The following is an 18,021-nucleotide window of genomic DNA, read 5'->3' as shown; positions in this document are numbered from 1 at the left end:
TTTGTTTAGAGGGGGGTTGCCTTTGACTTGATCTGAGGCTGAGACTTGCCCAAGGTCACCCAATGGGTTTCCATGGCTGAGCAGATTTGAACCCTGATCTCCAGAGTCTTAGTCCAATGTTCAAACCACTAAACCATACTGGCTCTCTGCTAAGAACATCAAACATCAATAGTGAATTCTCTTATTAATTTGTATAGTTCCTTCAAATATTCATCAGTGGGATCTTTTGAAAGGATTCTGTAAAATGTAGTGTTGGACAGTTTTCTCTTGCCTCCGGTATATAGTCTGACGTAATCATGATGACCACAGATCCCTCTTTGTCAGTCTGTTGTATAATAATGTTAGGATTATTTTGAAAACTGTGGATGGGATCTCATTACATTTTGCTGCGATTATGTGGTAAATTGTATCTTTTGTTCATTATTTCTGTTAGGGCACAATGGTGAAAACATTCTGTGTAGAAATCCAATGTCATGTTCCAGCTCCCTGGATGAGTCCATGTAGAGGTCTTCTGTTTGTTGTGCTGGGAAACATTTTATTGTGTGTTGATGCAATATCTAATGCCATGGTTTGGCTACTGAGGTGATGCTTGTGAGCTGTTGTCCTGGTTAGTATCACCCTTGCTGAAATATTCATTGAGTCATAGACAGTGGAAGAAAGCCTCCAGATCAATACAGAACTGAAACATATGTGGATGGCTCTTGCAGTCTTGCTCACATATGTCTGGGCTGAAATATGAGTGCTCCTAGCTTTCTCAAGATCTCTGCTGGGAAGAAACTGGGATTTCCCTGTTTAGACAAATTGGATTGCAGTTCTACAGATGTCAGGAATAATTGCAGAGAAAGTAGATTCTGACCAATTAAATCCTGTCTCAAATAATGGGCTATGTTCTTTCATTGCCAGCTTTAGACTGTGAGGCAGTTCCATAGATCTGATTCTAGGCTGTTAATATTCTTTATTGGTAGATAAAGGAGGAGATAAGTTATTTTGGTAGCTATAGGGGTGATACATAATCAAATCTCAGCTGCCATAGAACTGATAATAAGTTTATTATATCATGTGCACTTGTATGCAAATAATATTTGTGCACTGCCTTTGATTACTCTTAGAAACTCATATTTGATTAAAGGTCTTAATAACGTTTCTTGTAATGTAGCACTGTATGCCAGGATAAGGAAAGGTGGAGTGGTGCAGAAAGAATGCACTTCTGTAGTAAGCTTTCTGTCCATGCATCTCAGTTCAGGGAAGTTTTAATCAGGCTAAACATCGTGTATATACACTGTAGCATAGTTTCACAATTGCCTGGAGAGCTGGTCATGCAAATAGCTAACCAGTGTAGCTTTACTCCAAGATGCATTACAAACAGCTCCAAACATAGCTGTGTGGATAAAGTGGCCTTTTGTTCAGGCATGCCAAGTGCCTGCCTAACCCATTGTATACCTTTTATGAATCTTGTCCCATTCTAGGTCTGCTCTCTAGAAAGGTTTCGCTCCTTGCAGGACAAGTTGCTACTATTGGATGAAGCTGTTGCAGCACACGATGGGAACGTTATCACAGCTGTGAGTGTTACTGTGATCATAAACTAGGGCAGAGAGAGTGGTTGCAGCTGAGGCAGGCTCCATTTATATTTTTATTCTGGGATCATTTGTGTGAAGACCATTTGTGTCATTGTCTCATGTTCCTCTTTTCTGTGAATTTTGGATATAATTAACTGAAGGTTTCTGGGTGGGAACACTGAGTGTTTGATGCCAGATTCACTAAGCCTTTTAATAAGCAAGATGTTCTTCCTTTCAAGGATATAGAATATAAATAAATCTTGTGAAATACCTTGGATATTTTCTCATTTGTTCTTGATATATCCCAAGAGCTAAATACTGTGTAATTGCCCTCAGAAAACTACATAAATCCCTTGCATATACAAGGTTCCACTATATTTGATCTCCAGTTAAGAGGGTTTGCATAGGTAGCATAGGAATGATATTTTCTTGAGACCTTCAAAAGCTAGAATCATAGAATAATAGAGTTGGAAGAGACCGCCAGGGCCACCCAGTCCAACCCCATTCTGCCATGCAGGAATCCAAATCAAAGCATCCCCGACAGATGGCCATCCAGCCTCTGTTTAAAGACCTCCAAGGAGGGAGATTCCACTACACTTTGAGGGAGTGTGTTCCACTGTCAAACAGCCCTTACTGTCAGGATATTCCTCCTAATGTTGAGGTGGAATCTCTTTTTCCGTAGCGTGCATCCATTGTTCTGGGTCCTAGTCTCTGGAGCAGCAAAAAACAAGTTTGCTCCCTCCTCAATATGGCATCCCTTCAAATATTTAAACAGGGCTATCATATCAACTCTTAACCTTCTCTTCTCCAGGCTAAACATCCCCAGCTCCCTTAGTTGTTCCTCATAGGACATGCTTTCCAGACCCTTCACCATTTTAGTCGCTCTCCTTTGGACATGCTCCAGTTTCTCCACATCCTTTTTAAATTGTGGTGCCCAGAAGTGGACACAATATTCCAGGTGGGGCCTGACCAGAGCAGACTATAGTGGCACTGTTACTTCCCTTGATGTAGACACTATACTTTTATTGATGCAGCCTAAAATTGCATTGGCCTTTTTACCTGCTGCATCACACTGTTGACTCATGTTCACCTTGTGGTCTACTTGGACTCCTAGATCCTTCTCACATGTAGTTTCAGTTCAGCAGGTGTCACCCATCCTATATCTGTGCATTTCATTTTTCCGCCCTAAGTGTAGTAAATAAAGTTTAATAATAATAATAATAACAACCTTATATTTCTCCGTGTTGAATTTCATTTTTTTAGATTTGGCCCAGCTTTCTAGTCTATTCAGGTCATCTTGAATTTTGATCCTGTCCTCTGGGGTATTAGCTACTCCCCCTAGTTTGGTGTCATCAGCAAATTTGATGAGTATGCCCCCAATTTTGTCCTCCAAGTCATTGATAAAGATGTTGAATAGCACTGGGCCCAGGACAGAGCCCTGTGGGACCCCACTGGTCACTTCTCTCCAGGATGAAAAGGAGCCATTGTTGAGCATCCTTTGGCTTTGGTCAGTCAACCAATTACAAATCCATGTAACAGTTGCCTGCTAGATCAAGTAACCAACTGCTAGATTAAGTAACCAACATGGACCACTAGCTTTCCTGACAACATTAGGTCATTCCGTCCATTGTTCTGGGAAGGTAACTAAACATAAATGCAACAGCCAGCCAGCATTCTTTGCCCACTACACATTCTCAGTCCTTATTGGCTTGGGCTCCATTTTAGGGTGTTGGGTAGACACATATGTTCCTAATTCCAGCTACAGCAAAATCTCTTTTTCTCTTTTGATGTGTAGGCAGCTCTGACTTTTGTCCCTGGGCATGTTTTAAAATAACTTATTTGTGTGATTCCAAGAGAAGCCTATCTAGAAAGTGATACTTTTCTTTTATTCCATTTGATTTTTAACAAGCTGCTTTTGATGTTATCTACCCCTGCCCTTAATTTCTGAGAACCTGATAATCTTGGGGTTACTGTGTGTCTGCTGATACTGCTTTACTGAATTTGGCTGTGGAACTTTTTTGCAACATAAGCACATGAACATTTTTAACTGTTTTAGAAGGAATAATCCCAACCATTTATTAACCAAAGGTCTGCCTGGATTTTGTCATTTTTTGTACAGATGCTCAATCTTGGTAGTATGCCTAGCAACCTATTCCTTGTTCAATTGATAGCTTTTAAGGCATCTTCTTTCAAGAACATCAAGTATTAATGAAATAGCCCACCCCTCCCCTGCCTTCTCCATTCTTTCAGATTTTATTAGGCTACTACTAAATATGTAGCTGAATGTTATATAGCATAGGATTTACAGCTGCTTGTGATACGCATATGCTTTGTAAGTATCCCTTACCCATTATTTACCCATTATCTTTCAGATTCTAATATTTCTGAAGAGGACCTTGAAGAAAGGTATATGGGGATTCAGAAGCGAGTGACCTCTGTTACAATCTTGTTTATTTAAAGTGATTGTTGTTAAAATGCTTTTGATGTTGCGCAGCACATGAGGCAATACGTCAACGTTTGGCACCAGATTTTCCACCTTCGTGACTGTAGTCAGCAGCTTGTGAGCTGGAGAAACACCTCTCCCTTTCTCAGTGAGCAAAGAGACACTGTAAACTTCTCTCAGATGAGGCTTTTATTAGAAGTTCCACTGTGTATAGCACTATATATATATACAGACACCATCCACCATCCACACTAGTAACAACCCTCTCTGGGGTGAAATGCTTGTCACTACTCTAGCAAAAGCTCTCTGAGGCCTACTAGGCCTTGCCTATCCCTCTGGTGCCACAAAGGATCCAGCCTCCCTCCTGAGTGGCTTTCAGACTGGTGGCATCCTACAGTACTTTACAGCACTTGTTGACTATCGTTTTGATGCCACTTCCTATTTAAATGCCTAATCATCATGGCTCACAGTAACCCTTTTATGCCTGGTTACTATTAAAACCCACATTTTCCGTGTGACTCTATATCCCAACAATTATAGCCCTCATTTCCCTCACTTAGGTGGTGCTTAGGCAAAATCACTTTACCCATCATAGAATGAAGACATGTTGGGAACTTTTCAAAACCACTACAACTGCCACCTTTTCTCCTTAGCACTGAGCCAGAATTTAGTGTTGACAAGATGGTATTGTCTGCCCCGCCGATCTATATGGGTGTAGCTTTGCCTGGGATTAGAGAAAAACAGTCTTGTTGCCAGGGAACAAGTTGGCTGTTCTCAATCTGGAATCTCCAGATGTTGCTGATTCACAACTGAACCACCTTATATGAAAGGTCAAGAATTCTTGACCTTGGCTATGCCTATTGGAATGTCTGGGAGCTGCTACTCCAAAACATATGAGAGTTAATTTTGGGAACCACTGTTGCAAAGATGGCTGTAGTTGCATTTGCTGAGCATTAAATTGAGAGGTATTAGTTGTCATCAGATATATCATGGGTATTATCTGTGCATCTGTTACCATTCTGTACAGGAATACCTGTTGCAGTTTATATTGAAGAAAGAGCATATCCTCAGCACTTCAACAGAGAAAATGCATAGCAACCTTCCCACAGTCACCCACTTGCAATATAAACTGCAACAAGTATTCCTGTACCACAGACATGCATCCAGTTCAGCTACTGAGTTAACACAAGTACTATTATTTTCTGGGGAGGAGGGAAATGCTCTTTAGTATGATTTATACCTGATTAGTGTGGGATTAATTGAGGGTGAACCTGGCTAGTTAAGCCCTCCTTGTCTTTTCATGCAGAGATCTTATTCAGAGAGCTGGAGCTACGGCAGGTGGCTTTGCACCATTTGATACATTTCCTCAAGGAAACAGGGGACCAAAAGCTCCTCTTAGACCTGTTGAGGTACGAAGCCACCTGAGCATTGAAACTAAAACTAAAGTTTGAATTGTGAGTACTGAACAGGTTTGAGTTAGTTTTTTCCCCTTCTTTGCAGATTCCTGGACAGGACTGAGGAAGTTGCTGTGAGTATTCCTTATGTAATGTAGGCCTGTGCTCTCCCATAGGTGGAGAAGTAAGGTTGTCCTGACCAACTGAATGTGGGACACAAAGTGTTTTCCTTCTGCTATATTCCTAACCTGGGGAAGAAGAATAGCTAGGCTTTATAAATAAAACAAAAATAAAACAATTATTATTATTATTATGGAGTATTTTATTTCTTGAGCCTCTTCTTTACATCTTTTTCTGCTCTTTCTAGCTGACACAGTACCGTGAACACTTGAGTATCCGGGATGCAGAGAAACGAAAAGATTTTCTGAAAAGTTGCATTGGGTAAGTGTACCTTGTGCAAATACATGATGTTTTTTTTCCCAGATGAAGTGAATTTAAGCCTTAGTGAGGAGGTGACTGCTGTTTTAAAGAAGCATTAAATTAATCAGAAACAGAAAATTGAGAATGTCAAGAGAGGACCTTTCACTTAGGCCGTAGGTACACAAGTAAGAGGGAACATGATATAGGTATATAAAATGATAGTGATGGCTGTCAACTTAGACAGCTTTGAAAGGTGATTAGACAAATTTATGGAAAATATCCTATCAAAGCTACTACTTATGACAGTTATATGCTCCCCCAGCATGCCTCTGAGGGGAAAAATAGTTGAAGGGTGGTGTTTTCCACATGTCCTGCTTGTGGGCTTTTCAGAGGTAGCTGCTTGGTTTACTGTAGGAACTAAGGGCCTGTACAAATAGGCCAAAATAAAGCTGCTTCGGGTCACTTTGGAGGTATGCTGTTTCAATGATGCATGTGTCCTAAGAGGCCAGAAGCTGCACTGAAGCTGCACTTAAGTGCTTAGGACTGGAGCATCACTTAGCATGGCTTCTGGCCTCTTAGGACACATGTATTATTGAAACAGCATACCTCCAAAGTGACCCAAAGCAGCTTTATTTTGGCCTGTCTGTATGGGCCCATAGATGTCTGAGGCAGTTTGTTCTGCATCAAGTAGTTTTCAGAGTAGTAAGGAGGTTTCTTCTAGTGTTTAGTCACAATCTGCTTCTTTTCTCTTTCTGTCCATTGATTCTAATAATTCTGTCTGGCACAGAGGACAGTTCTGCTCCATCATCTGCATTATAGTCTTTCAGATTGTTAAAGACCACTATTATCTCCATCTTCTTTTTCAAGCTTTAAATCATTTAGGTGAGAAAAAGTCAAAGTAATATGCTGTTCCTAATTTTTAAAGTGCTGTGGGAAGTGGCCTCTTTGCCTTTATTGAAAGAGAAGTATCAAAGAGTTCACTGAGAGTACAGTCCATGAAATATACTTACTAGGAAGTAAAAGATATATTTACTAAATAAGATAAATAAATGAATAATATTAATGATTGCATAGTTTATTGATAAATTAATTGCATATTTATTAGTGAGTATAGATAAAGCATCTGAGAGTGATAATCGGTAAGTGAGGAGAAACTCTTTTCCAACCTAGGTTGTCATTTTCACCTGACGATGCTGCTCACATTCAAGATCATTATACACTCCTGGAGAGGCAGATCATTATTGAGGTAAGATATCTAGTGTGTCCTTGGCTAAAAATGACTTGGGGGTTTCCCTAATACACCTCACATTTGCTCACTGAAGTACCAAAGTTTTCTTTCAGCACTGAAAGGGAGGAAAAAATTATGCATATTAGTGACTTGGCTTAAGGAAGCACATACTGTATCATATGATGGCTTCCATATCATAACCAATCTCCTATGGCATATGCTGAACAACTGCTTAGCCTTTATGTTACTGTGATACTTTGTAGTCCAGCATCCAATTGTTAGGCTGTGCTGTGTTACAGATTATTGATCTTATTCTTTAAAAATTAAGGTTTGGCTCCAATATGAAATTATTACAATTGCTCGGGAGTCCCATGTGGTCCTGTTTCAGATTATACTTTATTGAGAGTCAATAACCCTTTTTAATCAAGACTCTGCTGTTATAAGATGCCTGCTTATGGCCCCTTACATTGGCTGAAATTGCTTTAATGTTATTTATTCATTCTACTGATGAACCACCAGTGTGACATAGTGTTTGGACTGCCATTTTGGTGATCTGCATTCAGATCTTCACTGAGACATGAAACTTACTGGGTGGCTTTGTGCCAGTTACTCTCTGAGCCTGTACATCAAGCAGTACAACCCCAGGGAGTTTGGATATGATCAAATGTGAAGAAATACAATGGGGGCTAGCAGAAAGATTGGCTTAATGCTTTAGGCTTGACAAACTTTGGTCTGTGGCCTTCAAGAGGAAATGCACATGGCAGGGGGTGGGAAGCAGCAATATTCACAGCCATAAAGTTACAGGGTTCTTTCCAAATGCTCTCAGGTCTGTTACCAGTTATCAGAAATTCATTTAAAAGTCATCTGACTTTTCAGTGTTCATGTTTATGACCTCTCTGTAACTACTAAAATATAAAATATAACAAAATATGTGTACCCCAAAATAATGCAGGGTGTGTTAACAGTAATGAATAGGTAAAGATCACTAAGGCTGCAAGTGTCCTAGGTGGACACGTACCTGGGATTAAGTGTTACAGCTGCATTTGACTACCAAATTCTCAACCTGATTCATATAACTAAAGGATGGATTTTAGCCTAGTATAACCCATAGAATGTAAGATAAATGGCATATCTTAAAACAGATAACTAGATTTGGGAAAATGTGTCTGTATCAGTCACAATCATTAAGGAGTTGGTTACAGTCTGGAACAAATGCTGATGCTCTGAAATATAAATAAGATTTAAAAATACCTCCATAGTCACACATAGAAGAGGAAGACATTCACTAGCCTCACTCTCTGAGATGTGACCTATAAAATCCTAAGCATATGATCATTAGATAACCCTCCTCGGTACCAGTTGATGACAGGCAGCCATATGGCAAGCGTACAGAGAAGATGAGCAAGGATAGTGGGCCTCTCCAGTATGATTTATGCAATTGGTCAACTAATTAGTTCAGTGAACCTAAGAGAGAATAAAAAGAAGCCCAGAGAAAGTTCTTATCAGACTGCATTCAGGTATGTTTCCAGCATGAGAAGAAAAAGCAATGTCGCCTTCCAGATATGTTTGTTCCTGATAATCCAATAGAACAATGATTGGCCAGGAGATGCTGCCCAAACATGCTGAAATACTGGTAAAGCTAATGCAAAAATAGATATAAATATTCTGAAATTCCAAAATCCAAGAAGGCTTAAATGAACTGTTAATGCTGACTTGCCTCTCTGGTTTAACCACGATAATGAATTGAGCACTAAAGTGGCCAGAAGCTGATAATGGGACTCTAGATAGAATCCAAATTTAGCTGAGAAGTGTCAAAGAACCATAATCTCTCAGTCTAAGAAATGGGGTGGGGAACCACACCTATTTCATAAGTCCTACTGAACACAGTGGATCTTTTGAGTAAGCATGTACAGCATTGCACACTGGTTTCTCATTGACTTGAGTGGTCATGGAACCATGGATCTGAGTAAAATGCTACAGCACAATGTGGAAAAAATACTTTGAAGAAAAATAGATGCAAAGACACACTGAAGCCATCCATAACTACATTTGTGAGAGTCCAACTGTGAGAGAAATATGGTATATAAATGAAATAAACAAATAAATAATACAGATGCATTTTCTTACCCCTGCTCCATTTTGGATGGCTTCAGTATGCCCTTATATTTCAAGCTTACTTGTGGTTATCATTTGTTTACATGCAGCATCCCTTCTTCTGTTTTTCCAGGCAAATGACAAGCATTTAGAGTCAGCTGGACAGACGGAAATATTTCGGAAATACCCTCGCAAGGCCTCTATCCTAAACATGCCATTAGTCACCACACTGTTCTACTCCTGCTTTTACCATTATACGGAGGCAGAGGTTAGAGTAACAATGGGGGTGGATGGGGAGGGGTCCTTTGTATTGGTCAGTGAAATCAGATGCCATTTGAAAGAAAGTAGGAGCCAGATTTCACTTCCATTTGATGGACATCTGAAGTAGGTAACTATCTTCAGATAGACATTGTGGTTTTTCAAGTATTGCAGGATTTCTGAGGTAGGTAAATGGAAATGGAGAGATTTCCCTTCCTGAGTGATATACTCTGTTTAAGAAATTTGTACTGTGATAAGTGTCTAGCCCATCAGGATTCCCACCTTGTTATTGAAAACTGAAGAATTTTTTATACCATACCACAGGAGTAGGCAGCAATATATCACCTAAAGGAGCAATATATCACTTCTATTTTGGATGGGGGTGGCGTAATGAAGCATTTTCCAGTTATTTTTGCCTTTTTTAAAAAAGGAAAAAAATGTTTTTGCTAATGGAACTGTGGGGCAAAAGGTGATGTATTTGACAGTTTGCATCTTGTGACTTCTCAGACAAGTTAATTCAGCTTCTTGTTTTGAGGATTTATGAGTTTTGTGTGTCTATGTACAGCTTTAAAATACTTTAAATAAGAAAAGTCTAACCCAAGAGAGGTTGACACAAACTTTCAATTATTTTTGGAAAAATCTATGAGGAATCTAGATTTTAGAAGACATAGTTTAATGATAATGAGGAAGAGGACATGGCTAGAGATAATCAGATAGTCTTCCTATCAGAGATGTTTTGGTGCCACCCACTCTCTTCATCCCTCCTTGTCTGTATCCTTCACTGGGTTTACCGTGTCTTTCTTTTCCAGGGCACCTTCAGTAGTCCAGCAAATTTGAAAAAAACCTTTAAGGTAAGGAGCTGGAGTTTGCTAAGGATATCATCCATGTAGGCTAGAAATGCACAGTAGACATAAGGCAGAAACAAGCCAACTTCATAAAATGTGAACACAGGATGGGTTAACATCTGACCCGAGGCTCATATAAGCTTTGTTGTCATAATGTCCTAATGTCAAACCAAGCTTAAAGTTGAATCCAAATGTCTCCAAATATGAACTTCAGTCTAAGGCCCTGGGGAAGATTGGGTACAAGTATATTAAAAAGCTCAAGGCCCTAAACTGGAGGTGGGGCACATTTTTTGACCAGGGATAAATTCCAGTTTGGGTAAATCTTGAAGGCTGTATTTCAGCAGTGGATGGGTCTAAAGTCAGAGTGGCAAAGCCAAGGACAAGGAAAATGGGGTCTGAGCAAAGTGGGCAGGCCTAGTTTTCATTCATAGCAATTTGGATACTTTTCCACCCACGATGCAAAGCAAAGATGCATTCTATTTATAGTAAACTCCAGAAGAACAGCTTTCGGACATGCAATAGGAAATGGAAAGCTGGGGCTTTAAGTCAGGAGGATGAATGATAATTTGTTATCAAAGACTGCATCCTCAAAGATTATTTGTAATCTTGCAAGACCAGGTTGCAAGACCACTTGCCGCTTGTGGTTCCCTAAGCAGCAAATAATCTTTGATAGCCCACCTGACATTCACTTGATATTGTGTTGGGGTGTTTTGGGACTGTCACAGGTGTAGCTAAGATGTTTCTCCCAGTTTCCCTAAAAAAAAGTGGTGGGATGTGGTTTCCCAATCTAGGAGACAAGAGTTGCATTGTACTATAGCATGTGATTTGTCTTTGTTACTTTAGTCATTTGGGGCTGTTGGTTTTTTTATGGTGCACTGCTCTCTTTTATCGATCTAGATTGTACAGATTGCTCTGTATCAGGCTAGTTTCCTGTTCATTGTGAAGGGCTGGGGAGTATGAAATTTGCCTTCCTGTCTATGGTTCTGTGACTTGGGAGGGAAGATTGCACACCAGCTTTGGAACTAAAACCTGGATATTAGAAATGTTTCCTGCATTTGATGTCATTCTAATTATTGCATGGCATTCATTTTCCTGTCCAAAATGGATTTAATTAATTAATTAATTTGGACCGTGTTCAGCCAAACCTTAGAGGCTGCTGAGTAGGATTTGCTCAAGGATTTGGACCATGCTTTTTTGACAGCTGAACTGTGCCTAGTCCCACCAAACTGACTCCAGTCTGATCCTCTGAGTTTGGTTTCAGTCCTGCACAGTCTGCTACTTGTAGGAAGCACTTTTTTTATTAACACCATGGTGGTGTTAAACTTAAGAAAGCAATGTCCTACACTCAGGACCTCTTAAAGCTTTAATAATTTACATTAAATGATCCAGATTGTATGCTTTTGAATCTGAATACATAAAATAACATTAAATAACTCAAAACTATATTTAACTTCCAAAACATCATATGCAGGTTACACTTCTAATACAAGCACATTTCTATTACCTCTGTGCTTTCTTATGAGATTTATGAGTGCTTTTTCAGTTTAAAAAAATCCTTGATGGAACAGACTAAAGGGTCTCTAGTCAAACTTTCTTTACCAGCAACCAAAAGGTTCTAAGTAATCCACTGGAAAATTAGCACTATCTGTTGGTAGACTACCATAAAACTTCTTTTGATACGTGTCCTAGGAGTTTGATTTCTCTGCCTTGCAGATTCCAGACAAACAGTTTGTGTTGACAGCCCTGGCTGCTCGTGCCAAACTGCGAGCTTGGCATGATGTAGATGCTTTGTTCACCACTAAGGTGAGTTGGAATGGCTTTCTTGGAATTTGTACCATATACTGGGCCTTCATAGGCAACAACTTTATCATAGGAAAAGGCTTATTCCAGGCCTGTCTTCCTCTGATTTTGGACCCAACGGATATTGAACACAGGGATAAGATATGAGAATCTACTGATCCATTATGCAGGGGGAAAAATAAAAAAAAGGGCAGCACCATTAGCCAGAGAATACATAGTTCTGCTCTTTGAGTTCATAAGGAGGGGCTTGTAGTTAGAGGAGGAGCTGTTCTAAAACATTATTGGCATGTTCTGTCTTTTCTAGGATATAGCTGTTTTGAGCACTGCCTCCCCTCCTCTACATATTTGGGATGACTCTCTCATACAGATAGATGTTAACGGGATTTTTTTACTCTGATTTCAGAACTGGTTGGGTTATACCAAAAAAAGAGCTCCTATTGGTTTCCACAGGGTGGTGGAGATCTTACAGCGAAACAATGCCCCAGTGCAGGTAAGTAAGTTTCCCCATTGCAAAGTCATTTAATTCTACCCTTCAATGTCCCCTTCAGTTGTCATTTGATATCCATAGGAAAGGATAACTCCTCTGGTTGCATTTGCTGTCCACACAATGAGAGTTGGTTGATCAAACCTGCCTTTGAATTAACTGGCCTTGCTTAACTAATGGGCTGTTTGGTGGTTCACTTTACAGAGGGGGAGCAGTGCAGGGCAAGGTGGTTTATAGATGAACTAGGAAACATGAAGAAGAGATCCTAAGCTTGGGATAGTTTAGTTGTTCTGATACTTCTTTTCCTCCTCATACAGGTCCTACAGGAATATGTGCGCCTAGTAGAAGATGTTGAGGCAAAACTTAATCTTGCTGTAAAATACAAGTGCCACGATGTTGTTATAGATGTGAGTCTTTGCTCTATATATTGGGGAGGGTTGGCTTTTGATATTTTTATATTGGCATTATCCTGTTGCTGTATTCAGGTGAGCAGAGTGCATAAATCATCCACCTAAACACACCAGTCTCTCAGTCTAGTGTACTAGATGCTACTTCTGAGACTAGTGTAGTGACTGTGAACCAGTCACTCTCTCTGTGCCAAAACTACCTTACAAGATTGTTATGAAAATGAAGACCCAGTTGTGCTACATTGAGCTCACTGGAGAAAAAGGAAAATAGACACTGTCATTAGTTATACCAATAAAACGTTAGTCCCTTCTCCCCAGATAGATATCTCTTAGAATACTCTTATCTAGCTTCCATGGAGATGGCAGAAAAGCCAAATATTACTTACCCCAGAATTCCCAGTTTATACTACGCTCCCAGATTCCAAAACAATAGCTAAGTGGAAATCTCCTGCTGCTTGTCATAAGCGATTCTGTGTGGCTTGTACTTCAGAAATGCTGCCTCTCCCCTCTCATTTCACTATGAATAAGCTGGAACAATTGTACACAGAGATCAGAGTAGGCTGTGAGAGAACTGAATTTGATTACTGGAGGGACAGGTCATTTCTAGCCGTCATCCATGCTGGAATAAAGCTATGACTATTGCTACACATTCCCATGTGTTGATTCCAGAATAAATTAGCCTTCCAAATACTGCCCTGCACCCATTTCTCTTGTGGTATTGAATATTAAATGATATGACCTCGGCAAAAATCCCTGCCTTCTCCAGTCCACTAGCAAGACTCTCAGCTGGATTAGTGACCACCATCCATTCACAGGAAGCAAATTCGAGATCCAGTGCACTGCCTTCTAGAACACCTTTATGTGTGTGCTGCCTGCTACTTCTTCCACTGTAGCTGCTCTTATCCTAAATAAAGAGATTAAAATATGGAAGGCAAGAAATAGTTCACTTAAGTTAACTTCATGCTGTTTAATCTTAACATTTTGTTATTGAAAGTCAGTAAAACAAAAGAGCTGTGAATGCAAGATATGAGATGGAATTAACTGGTTAACAGGATGATGTTATGACTTCTTCATTTCCAAAAAAGTGAAAGCCCTGGATCTCTCACTATGGAATTTGTTTAAGAACAGTCTGTGAAAGAAGCAGTCTTATAACTGCATAAAAGGAGAGGATTTCTCAGTTTATAACATTTCCATCCATCTTTCCTCAACTACCATTTAAGGCAGTTAAAACAAACACCAGAATATAAAAGCAGTAGCTTAATGCAAAAGTAAAGACACAGAGACAGCAACAAAGCTAAAGACATGGCAGAAAAGCATAAAGAATTAACTAAAATTGATTATATTAGTAGTTTCCAGACAAAACTATTTTCTACTACAGTTTAAAGATTTTAAAAAAACCCTGCTTTCCCACAAAGATGTATAGTGGAAAGCCATTGGAGAAGCAGCAAGGTAGATCTCCCTGAAATGAAATTCAGGTGTCTAGTTACAGCCACTGAGAAGGACTAGCTGTGAGACTGAAGACTCTTGATAAAGTTGTTGATATACTTTAACTGGCTTTTCATTTTCTTGTTCAATTAGACATACAAGGACTTGAAGGATCGTCTCCAATTGATGGCATATAGATGTAAAGTTGAGCGAGGATCTTCAGCAGAGGAGAAGATTGATAGCATCCTCAACAACCCGGTAAGAAAGAGCAACTTGTGCATGTAGGTTAGCTAAGCTGTTAGTGCAAACAGGAGAGCAAAATCTTTCAAGAGCAACAAGTATAAAGAACAGCTTTTTGTGGATTTTGCTCTGCTTTTAAGAAAACTGTAAAAAATAGCAGTTTATAGGTTGAGATGAGATTTGCAGAAACAAATGGATGAGCCTTTTTATTCAATTTGTTGTTGTTGTTAGAAGTTAACTGCTATATTTCTCATTGAATAGTTTTCTGTGAGGCAGGGATGGGAAGACACCGCAATCCCGAGGTCAGCTGCGGTGGCGGTCTGCAATGGACCACCAGCAAGAAATACGTTTTTGTGCTTCTTTTGCAGCTGAGTTTGGGCTGCTTTAGGCAGCCATGGCATGGCTTTGGCCTAATCCAGGGGTGTGTGTCATCTGTACACCATGCGCTTTTGGCCCATCTGTTTCAGGTCATGGCTAGGTTTCCTGTTTTACTCTTTTGGCACAGTCCTCCCACAACGTGGTGCCTTCTAGATCTGTTTTCATCATCCCAATCAGCATTCCTGGGTGCTGAGAATTGTCATCCAGATCCAGAAACAACTAGGTTGGAGAATAATGTTCTAAATTTGTCAGCAGCTTGAATGTCCTCAGGATACAGATTAAGTAAAACTGATCTGTTTTTCATCAATGCTCCATGCAAGTTTATTGCTTGTTGTTCTGTATTGTCTTGTAATTCATTCATTTTGCGAGAGTGAAAGAAAAATGGCAGTGCTTCCTTTTTGATCAGTCTATTTCATTATTAAGATTTCTGGGTTTGACTAGGTTCCTCAGCTTTCACTGAACAGGCAAATGTAATTTTTTTCTATTCTGTTGAATAGATAAAACTTTACTTCAACTTCTTTCTCTTATATGTGTATATGTAGCTGGGCCCCTGTCTCTATCTGTTTCCATGAGCAGGGTTCACTGGCTGTCTTCCCTCACAGCATAGAGGAATGATTTTATTTGATAACAGTTATGTCCTATTCTGCTTCTCTTTTTCAGCAAATCCGGTGGAAGAATTGAAAGATGCTTACTGAACTCAGGCCCAGCCTGATTTCTTATAGCACAATAAGGTCAAAGAGGACAACTGCCAGGTGCAGTTTGCCATTGGTTTCAAGTCACTGTCTAGTGTGTCTCTTGTCAGCTGACACTGCCTTTGGATCCTGGGAAAGAAGAAGACATCTAGGTGTTGGTACTAGCGAAAATCACATGTTCAGTTAATGGAATACAAAATTAACATAATGAATGTACATTGTTGTACAGATGAGACAAGTAAATCTGGGGCAAGAAGTAGGTGGCTCTGCTATGAGAAGATTATTTATCACCTCATCTGAAAAGATATGGACAGCTACTGATGGAATAATTTTTCATGTATAATAATTTTTCATGTATAATAATTTCATGTATAATAATTGTTTCCAGTCCTTCCAGAGCTAAAGCTTAGAATAGTGGCTGCTGTTACAGGATGAAATACTCTGAACTGAACAGTGTTCTTGCCTTTATTACAAAAACAACATTACTGGAATTCTTATTTAACCAAGAAAAGACCATGGAGATAAACCCCACTCATGTTTCTTCTTCAGATATATGTACTTTAACCACATGACCTTTTAGCCAATAAGAACTTGAAATCACTTCAAATTAGAGACTTCTTTGCTTATTGGACAACTGAAATAATATCCTCTTCCCCCCAAAAGGGCTAATAAAATTGTTTGTCCTTTTGTATTTATGTCCCAGGGTATGCTCTGAGTCTAGATGCTCTTTCTAGGTTCATTTCTGTTAATGGGTCTTTTCTGTTAATTCTCCCCATTGTCCCCTTTCATATCTGTAAATAAAGATTTGCATCCCATCTCTGTGCCTGCATTGTTTCCTCCTTCTTCTTTGTGTTTAACTACAAAAATTATCTTCCCCAAGACTAGAACATGTCAGGAGAAAGGCAGGATTGAAATTAAACCAATCAACAATAAAATTTTGAACTTGGACTGAGGTAAGGGGAGGGGATTCAAGTTCTACCTGCCCACCACTTCAACAGTGGTTATCATCTAATGTAGAGCACCCTTAGCAAATAACTTTCCCCAAACCTTTTGCTTTGCATATGAACTATTGTGTTAGGGAAGGATGCTTACCAGTATTAGAAGAGAACAATCTTGGAGCAAGCCTAGCATGAGGATTACACTTGAGCTAGTACCATGTTTGTGATTCTGGTTAAACAAGGTTGAAGATTATATTTTGAGGATAACTGCAATTTGCTAAAGGATGAAATATAAGGCTGAATGGTCTGCATTTTCTAAGCTGCCACAGAAATATGTTTGCATTGAATGGCAGGTCATTCCTTCATAAAATAGACAAAGGCTATAGGTTACATAAGCCAGTTTTAATAGGAAGCAATACTCTGAAGCAGGGGTAGGCAAGCTATGGCCCGCAGGCCGGATGCGGCCCGGCAAGGCCTTGGGACCGGCCCCAGCCCAGTCCTGCCACCGATTGCCGCCAGAGCCTTTGGCCTCTCGCGTGAGGGCGTGGGGCCTTTGGCCTATCAGCAGGAGGGGGGCAAGCGGCGGGCAAGGGGGACCAAGCGGTGGGCAAGGGGGGCAAGCGGCAGGCAAGGGGGGCAATTGTCTATAGAAGCCTCAAAAACATGCATTTATATGAACATTTTTTTAAAAAAGCAATTTTTTTCGCGTGCCCTCCATTTTAAAAAAAGTGTCCTCCATTTGAAAGTTTTGTCCTACATTTGTCCCGGTTTATTTATTTATTTTAAAAATTATTTATTTATTTTTTGGCTTCGGTCCCCCAGTTGTCTGAGGGACAGCAACCCGGCCCCCAGCTCAAAAAGGTTGCCTACCCCTGCTCTGAAGCATGCTAGGGACAATTTAGTCTGGATTAAATTGTTGTGTGCTTTCAATTTGTTTTTTTTATCTATGACACTCCCTAAGGCAAACCTATCACAGGGTTTTCTTGACAAGATTTGTTCAGAGGAGGTTTATCTTAGCCTTTCTCTGAGGGTGAGAGAAAGACTTGCTGCCAAGTGGATTTCCATGGTTTCACATCCTGGTTTTCAGAATTATAGTCCAATGCTCAAACCACTACGCCATACTGATTTGTAGTGTCTGCAGGCTGATGTCACACCATACCCCCATGATGGCCATTTTGGCATGTGCCCATTACACAGCGCACACCATGATGATGCACTGTGGCAGCACCCAAACAGCAAAGAGAGGAAGGGGTGTCATTGTGGCTCGCTAAAACACCCCTTCCAGGACACTGAAAAGAACTGCTTTTTGCGGCTTCTTTTGTCTCCTCTGGAGTCATGGCATGCAGTTGCCGCGGCCCCAATCTGGAGCAAAAAAGGGCGGTTGCATGCTATCTCTGTCTGTATGTGTAGTCCCCTTAC

The 18,021-nt window shown here is 40.1% G+C and overlaps 1 protein-coding gene across 1 annotated transcript in view; it reads left to right on the top strand.

Moving 5' to 3' along the window:
* The window catches only part of VIPAS39 (VPS33B interacting protein, apical-basolateral polarity regulator, spe-39 homolog), a 29,131-nt gene extending 12,646 nt beyond the window's left edge, over window positions 1-16,485 (top strand). The window contains exons 8-20 of the mRNA XM_042442444.1: window positions 1,467-1,559; window positions 3,929-3,962; window positions 5,306-5,408; window positions 5,500-5,527; window positions 5,761-5,834; window positions 6,984-7,059; window positions 9,269-9,403; window positions 10,203-10,244; window positions 11,952-12,041; window positions 12,442-12,528; window positions 12,840-12,929; window positions 14,508-14,612; window positions 15,633-16,485. Of these exons, the coding sequence (XP_042298378.1) occupies window positions 1,467-1,559; window positions 3,929-3,962; window positions 5,306-5,408; window positions 5,500-5,527; window positions 5,761-5,834; window positions 6,984-7,059; window positions 9,269-9,403; window positions 10,203-10,244; window positions 11,952-12,041; window positions 12,442-12,528; window positions 12,840-12,929; window positions 14,508-14,612; window positions 15,633-15,653 (978 nt within the window). The 3' untranslated portion in view covers window positions 15,654-16,485. The remainder of the gene's footprint in view (window positions 1-1,466; window positions 1,560-3,928; window positions 3,963-5,305; window positions 5,409-5,499; window positions 5,528-5,760; window positions 5,835-6,983; window positions 7,060-9,268; window positions 9,404-10,202; window positions 10,245-11,951; window positions 12,042-12,441; window positions 12,529-12,839; window positions 12,930-14,507; window positions 14,613-15,632) is intronic.
* Window positions 16,486-18,021: the final 1,536 nt, after the last annotated feature.

This window comes from Sceloporus undulatus, chromosome 1 (assembly GCF_019175285.1).
Source record: "Sceloporus undulatus isolate JIND9_A2432 ecotype Alabama chromosome 1, SceUnd_v1.1, whole genome shotgun sequence".
NCBI classification, from domain to species: domain Eukaryota; kingdom Metazoa; phylum Chordata; class Lepidosauria; order Squamata; family Phrynosomatidae; genus Sceloporus; species Sceloporus undulatus.
The sequence above is the reverse complement of the archived record's forward strand: the minus strand, read 5'-3'. Positions and strand labels throughout refer to the sequence as shown.